The sequence below is a fragment of the Trypanosoma equiperdum genome (assembly GCF_001457755.1).
Source record: "Trypanosoma equiperdum strain OVI genome assembly, contig: ctg_1079, whole genome shotgun sequence".
NCBI classification, from domain to species: domain Eukaryota; phylum Euglenozoa; class Kinetoplastea; order Trypanosomatida; family Trypanosomatidae; genus Trypanosoma; species Trypanosoma equiperdum.
This window is the reverse complement of record NW_027123037.1, coordinates 43,829-44,824: the sequence shown is the minus strand read 5'-3', so window position 1 is coordinate 44,824 and position 996 is coordinate 43,829. Positions and strand designations below refer to the sequence as shown.

The 996-nt window shown below is 39.6% G+C and overlaps 1 protein-coding gene across 1 annotated transcript; it reads right to left on the bottom strand.

Annotated features, from left to right (window-relative positions):
* Positions 1–77: 77 nt before the first annotated feature.
* On the bottom strand, positions 78–545 carry TEOVI_000674900 (ubiquitin-conjugating enzyme E2, putative; the record flags this gene model as incomplete). Its single annotated transcript, XM_067220223.1, has 1 exon — positions 78–545. One exon carries the CDS (start codon positions 543–545, stop codon positions 78–80), a length of 468 nt encoding a protein of 155 aa, XP_067076324.1.
* Positions 546–996: the final 451 nt, after the last annotated feature.

The following is a 996-nucleotide window of genomic DNA, read 5'->3' as shown; positions in this document are numbered from 1 at the left end:
CACACACACATATATATATATATATATATATGAATATTGTACATGCACATCATTAAAGCAGTAATTTTGTTTGCTCATCAACACGAGGCGTTTGCCTTCGCTTCCCTGTACGCAAGCACTTCTGCTCGGAAGGCCTGTTCATCACCCCAAAGTGTAGCGGCGCGGTGGTTCAGTGGTGATTGATTATTTGGGTTTCCGAGAAGGCTTTGAATGGAAAGGAGAATCTTTGAAAGACTGTAGACGGCGCTCCACTTCTCCTTGAGGATGTCGAGGCATATGGCACCATGAGAATCCACATTGGGGTGAAAACATGGTGTAATGAATCGCACATCCGGTGCAGAATAGGGGTACTCTTGAGGAAATTCAATAGAAAGTTTGTACTCGAGACCCTCGTAAAAAGTATTGGGTGCGCCCTGCAGCGTGGCAATCCAATGAAAAAGATTATCACTCACAGGGAAGGCGCTAATACCCTCCGCACCGCAGCTCACCAATTCCTTAAGCTCACTCATGAGTCGCGTTGTTACGGAATTACCGTTTGTAGACATTTAGTGCTCAAAAAAAGTAATAAGAATAACAACAGCAACCTCCAAATACCTTGCCCGTTCCCTTCGCTCTTTGGCCGTATATAAGCGAAGAAATATATAAACGGATGTGGCGCTTCCAAAATTTCCCTACCAGTGCAACTTTCCTAAACTTCGCAACGACACAACTCAAACAAACAAGCAAATAATATAAAGCCTGTTTCTTTTTCTCTATCTTTCTCTTCTCAATTCAACGGCAACAACAACAATAATAATAATAATAATAATATTCACTTCACCAAATGTCTATAACACCGAACCTGTGCACGCAAGATCTTGATTTGTATGAATATAAATATATACGTATACTAATTTTTTCTTTTGTTTTATGCACTTTTTTCTTTTTTTTTCGTGTAGTTTTATTTTATTTATCTATTTATTTATCCTCGGCTTCTTCCAAACGCTTCAGCTAAAT